The sequence below is a fragment of the Miniopterus natalensis genome, chromosome 19 (genome assembly GCF_054644295.1).
Source record: "Miniopterus natalensis isolate mMinNat1 chromosome 19, mMinNat1.hap1, whole genome shotgun sequence".
Taxonomy (NCBI): domain Eukaryota; kingdom Metazoa; phylum Chordata; class Mammalia; order Chiroptera; family Miniopteridae; genus Miniopterus; species Miniopterus natalensis.
Genome location: NC_142099.1, coordinates 11,951,676 through 11,957,234, shown reverse-complemented (window position 1 = coordinate 11,957,234; position 5,559 = coordinate 11,951,676). Strand labels below are relative to the sequence as shown.

Below are 5,559 nucleotides of genomic sequence, written 5' to 3'. Positions count from 1 at the left end.
ATCTTCCTCTCTTGAACAGTTAGTTCTCACCCTGAACCTCTCTGTCATAACTAGCAGGTTGCATTCAGTAAGATTCAGGCCAGCTAGTGATAACGAGACTGAAGATTTGGCCACCAGCAACCCCTTTCCTCCACCTGTTCATATATCAGCATGGCTGCTTCTCATCACACAGGAGCTGGGTTACTGAGCTCTAGGAAGGCAGATATTTCCTTCTCTCTCCTTAACCACCTTCCCAGCTTTCTCCAACGTGAATGATCTCCAAAGAACAGGCTGCTCCAGCCCTGCTGTACTACTAAGCCCCAGAGGCTAGCTTAGCTCATCCCTTTTCTTCTTTCCTCCCTAACAATACACCTGGCATTTGATTACATCAGAAACGAAGGCCTCCCCATGTGCATGACTGAACGTGTTTCCTCAGGCCCACAGCTCCACTGCCAGAGCAGCCTTTTTAGCAGCAAAGGCACAGGCTGTAGGCCAGGAAAGTGGGCTGGGGCAGAGGCAAGAGATTCCATGGCTACCCTCTTAGAATTGTTTTTCTTGACGTTAAGACCATAATACTTATGAGGCCCTCTTGCCTGAATTCATAACCCCCCAAATCTCCACTTCCTCTCTCCCCATGTAGTCTTCAAATGGTTCCCCTGTGTACGCTGCTTACCCATGGGCCTTCCTCATTAGTTTTACAATGACTAGCAGAGCTTTTCAGCTGGCAATTACAGAATTTTAAAATCAGAATCAACCTTATCTATATTCAACTCTATTTTACAGATGATGAAATAAGAAATCCTGAGAGGTTAAATGACTTGACCAAGGTTACTTATCACTTCTACATGGAACTAGACCCAAACCCAGATATCTTGACTCCTAAACCAGTGCTCCTTCCATGATACTTTCAAAAGCAACATGCTGGGAGAGAGAGAGAAGGTGCCCATTTTATACGTTTTCCAATCTTTACATTAAGAGCCAGGGCAAACTGTAAGAGACACTGACTAAGGGAGGTTAAGTAGGCATTGTAGTTTTAGGCAAGCAAATCAGTTTTTCTTTTTGAGGATTCTCTAAACCTGCCATAATGGAAACATGAAGCAATAGCAGCCTAAGGAACAAAACACTTAGAAGCACAGAAAATAGGTCTCATTCAATCTACCTTTCCCAGCAATGTCAGGTCACCCTTGGGTGTTGTACCTGCCACATTATCCCCAGGCTTAGCCTAACCCATTTTGAGACATTCTCTTCCAAAAAAAGAAACTATGTCTCCCCAGTTTCCGGTACAGAAAAAAAGACAATTTGCAGTATTACCCAATCCTAGTCTCCTACTTCTGGGCCCCTACTTGGGCTATAGTGAAGGTGTAGAGATCTCAATTTAACCAAACAAATGAACTGAGAGCCCCTCTTCAACACACATTACCTTCTCAGCAGCCCCCAGCTGAATCACAGTCATTGCTGGCTAGGAAGCTGAGAAGTTCTCTAACTAGGTGCCCATTCCATTCCTGCCTATGATATATGAAAGTCCAGTGGGTGAGGAAGGGGAGAAGAGGGGCCCAGGTTACCCCGCAAGCTTGCTGGTGACGAGTGAGGACTTTCTCTGGGGCAGATCCTGTGGGGTAGGGATGTGGTCACCAGTCACCAGGTTCTTGTCTGGCCCTGCACTTGGCAGCTGCTTATTCTTCATCTTGGCTTTGGCCATGTTGTAGTCTCCTGAGTCAAAGTACTTTTGCTAAAAGACAAAAGGAAGGTTTAGGTGAGTGAGGGGTGCTGGCCACCCTTAAAAGCAAGGAGACCCACATCCATTTCCATTACAAACCCTCACCCACTTTCAGATCTTTTAAGTCTTCCATGATTAACCTCATGCATACACAGTTCAGCATTAATTACGTGTACTTGTGTCTTCTCCCCACATGTAACATGTGTTCTGATTTTTTCAGGTATGTAAGCAGTTTCCCTGCTAGAGTAAATATTTTTGGAATTAAGAAATAGCCCCTACATCCTTTGTAGCCTCATCAGTACAGGATAATTCAACAAAATTACTAACATCATACATAAAGGCTTACTGAGGACCTATTAGTCATCAATAGGCTTGGTGTTGGGGCAATAGAAGGAATAAGATATAAAGAGGCGTCAATCTGGGGCTACCCTAGCAATCAGCAGATCAACCTCCAGCCAACACCCTCAAAATTGAAGTGTTTTTTCAGACCATGAATAGAAACTGGGCTTGTTCATGAGAATAATGTACTTTCCCTCTGACTCCCAATGCCCCCAACACGTTCCATGGTTGTGACAGCCTGCCCATACCTGCCTTGCCTACAGCAAGGTAAACTGCAAATCAGCAACACATCAGCATCTGTGACTAAGACTCAACAGCTAGGATTCTCCATGGGTCTACTTCACTCTCCATTTCATCCACACAGAGGAATACACTGCAGCTGAATGACTTACAATCCTTCAGTCAGCTTTAGGTACCTCTGGGTACTGAGAAACCTGATCAGGAGAGCTAGATAGCTATGAAGGTAGATTCTCCCTTGATGAGGAAAACCACTGTGGACAGGAAGGAGTAAATGGCTAGTGCTAACTTAAAGGGTCTAAATAAATCTATTCATTTCAAGTTGAGGAAATCTGTAGGACAGATGGTTTGATCTTTTTCTGAAATGATGCACCCCCAAAATTTAGCTCTAATTCTAAAAAAGCGCAGTCCTAATATTGCCACCGTTCAAACAGGCACATGCCTAGGGCAGTCAGCGTTTCAGTGTCTAATATCTTTCCCTCACCCCCTAATCAATCCCCTATACCCAAATTCCCCCCCTACGTTAAGCCTTAATATCCTATATGGGAAATTAGAGGATAACTGATACCATATCAGAGATTTACAATAATTTGCTTTGTTCACTACAAGTTTCTAATTCCTCTCCACTGCTGCCCAACAACAAAACTCCCAGGTCAGCATTCAGTAGAACCTCTACAGATCTCATCCCCTTTGGCTCCAAAGTAAGAGGGTAAGAGACTGTGTTCCATACCCCTTTCTGGAGTCTCTTCATGAGGAAGTCGGAGCCTCCAGGCTTTTGTCCTAAGCTTGGATATTTGGCCTTTAGCTTTGCCTCCTCAGCTCTCTCAGGGAGAATACCTTCTTTCTCCTGTGTGTCCTAGAAGGAACAAATGGGCCAATAAAATTAAAGACTGAGAAGCAACTGCTTTTAATATCTGATAACCTTTATACTATTTTTTTCCTGAAAATCCACCTACTTGTAGACATGCTATTCCACTCTATTCTTAACCTTTGTTCAAATTCCTAAAGCTCAAGAAGACTATTGTGAGAAGAAAAAGACAAGGTTCTTCCCACACTACTCCCAGGGAACCACCCTGGTGACCTGTCAGTACTGGGTTAAAGGTAATACCTAAACACAATACTTGAATCACAGAGCAAGCCACAGCTCACTCAGCACCGAAGCTAGGAAAGACAGACAGAGAAAAGAGCCAGCCAAAGTTGTTGGTGATACATGATTAATAGGAAAGTATCCTGGCTGTTCCTAACACAAAGGGGGTAGGAAATTCTGGGAAAGCAAAGGGGAGAGATAATTCTGCTGAAATGTTCCCTCCTTATTCAGAGTCTAAGATAGTCATCCGAGAATTTCTCTGTGGAGGAGGCTAGAGATATGTAGCCTTCTCCAAAGATATCCACCTTAGTAAAGGGAGGACACTGCTTCTGCATTTCCATAAGCATGTGGTAGGAAGGTGGTAGGTAAACAGAGATGAAAATGACACTATTTTTAATCTCAGGAAAATTAAGATACAGTAGGTTCACTACTATTTACCCAATTTTTGCCAAAAAGTCAACACCATCCCTAGTGGGGCGAGTGATGGCAGTATGGGGAACATGCCAAGAGCTCAGTTGGCTTGCAGTGGCTCTCACTGTTGTTATTCTCTTCTCGGTTTTTGTGGGCCCCGCTGCTCTTTTCTTTAGTGACTTTTAAAAATAACCTAAAGTCAATCTGTGGCTCTTCTTGGTGGGATTACATTTCCTTCCCTTGGAAATCCGGCACAGATATTAACAACAGGTCTATTTCATTAACCCCCGAACCCAATACTAAATGTTGTAAGTCAAATACAATCCTCAAGAAGAGGTTTATTTGGCGTGTTTTCATCACAGAATTGCAGCTGAACTAAGTCCCACTGCCTTGGAAGTCTGGGGGGAAATAGGGTGGCGTCTTTCTTGTCACGACTCTTTTCGTGTCTAAGTTTCACTTCTATTATTCTGTACAGGACTCCAGTCCTCTTCAATCTTGTTCAGTCCTCAATGAAGGTGGGCAACAAACCATCGTCAAAATAGGTCTCTTGACAAAGTTGCTGCCTTAAACTAGCCATGATAATAATTACTCTTCTCCCAACCCCCAATGCTGGTCCTTTAAACGTCTTTACCTTGACCCGTATCTTTCGGAGGACTGCGGATACAGGCCCCAGCCTGCTTGTTGGGTTATTTACCCCTTATAACCAATAATACACATCGCTTTCAGGGACCACCAGCCCCCTTTCATTCACCCAGTCTTCCCAAATACCCGCCCCGCGCCCAAGCTCGGCCAATTATAGCACAGCATGAATGAGTTGAAGGGTAGGCTTACTGGCCAATCAAGAAGAATTTGGCACTGACTGATAATCGACCCAACCAACCAGCGCCAAAGCAGCAAGCCGCGTTGAAGCTCACCCTGCGTGACGCAAGAAGTGGCCAACCCCTGCAGAGCCTGAGACCATGGCGACCAATCCGCACTGGTGGGAGACCGTCTCCCGCCCCATCACGGTCGCCCCCGGCTCGCCCGCCCGCACCCCCTCCATTTCACCTGCTTCTCCTCGCCGGTCTCCTCAGCAGGGTTCTCCTCTTCTTGTTTCTGAGACATGGCGGGACTGGGACTGTGGAGTGAAGGGGGCCCGGGAAGTCAAACGGAGAAGGGAAGGGGGAGGGGAAATAGGGACAACCTGCGCTGCTCCTTCGCTCCTGTCACTAGGGTTGCTCAGTCAAAATGGCGGCCCTTGCCTGTGACGTTGCGACCGCCCCTTCCTATGGGAACCAATAGGAGTGAGGTAGATGGAGCAATGACGTAACAACCTACCAATAGTCGCTGGCCAAAAGTGGGTTCTAGGGAGGCGATGGGCAAGCTGAAACACCAATCTGGAAAGAGAATGAGCCATAAGGACCAATTGGAAGCCTGTGGGGGATGTAAAGGGGCGGTGCTGCTAGCGTTGGCATATTTGTTCGTTTGGTGGGATCTGGCTTCTTTCAGCTCCTCGGTACCTTTGCCGAAATTCAAACCGGAGAGCGAAAGGATGTAAACCTTTTATTTTCAGTCGGAGAGGCTGAAGTTTTGCGCAGTGTTAGCAGAAAACTATCGAGCTCCAGAAAATAATTTGGAGGTCAGAGTGGACTTTGGTACTCAACACGATTCCGATGTGTCAGTGTGTGGAATCGAGAGACTGAGTCCTCAATCTGAGTCTTTTGCAGAACACAAAAGGCTTACGTTTCACGATGTAACCCTTATGTACAGTTTTATACTTGTTTAAGGTCATCCCGTGGACTAAGCTCGT

At 45.6% G+C, this 5,559-nt stretch overlaps 1 protein-coding gene across 1 annotated transcript; it reads right to left on the bottom strand.

Moving 5' to 3' along the window:
• Positions 1-212: 212 nt before the first annotated feature.
• ENSA (endosulfine alpha) lies at positions 213-4,993 on the bottom strand. The gene is made up of 3 exons (XM_016215555.2): positions 4,818-4,993; positions 3,003-3,128; positions 213-1,708 (listed from the first exon to the last, which is right to left on the bottom strand). Exons 1-3 carry the CDS (start codon positions 4,872-4,874, stop codon positions 1,538-1,540), a joined length of 354 nt encoding a protein of 117 aa, XP_016071041.1. The 5' UTR covers positions 4,875-4,993; the 3' UTR covers positions 213-1,537.
• Positions 4,994-5,559: the final 566 nt, after the last annotated feature.

Coding starts and splice junctions, on each gene's coding strand:
- ENSA (XM_016215555.2), bottom strand. CDS start 4,874: ATGTCTCAGAAACAAGAAGAGGAGAACCCTGCTGAGGAGACCGGCGAG. Junction 3,129..4,817: donor AGACCGGCGAGGAGAAGCAG/GTGAAATGGAGG, acceptor TGTTCCTTCTAG/GACACACAGGAGAAAGAAGG. Junction 1,709..3,002: donor TGAAGAGACTCCAGAAAGGG/GTATGGAACACA, acceptor TTTGTCTTTTAG/CAAAAGTACTTTGACTCAGG.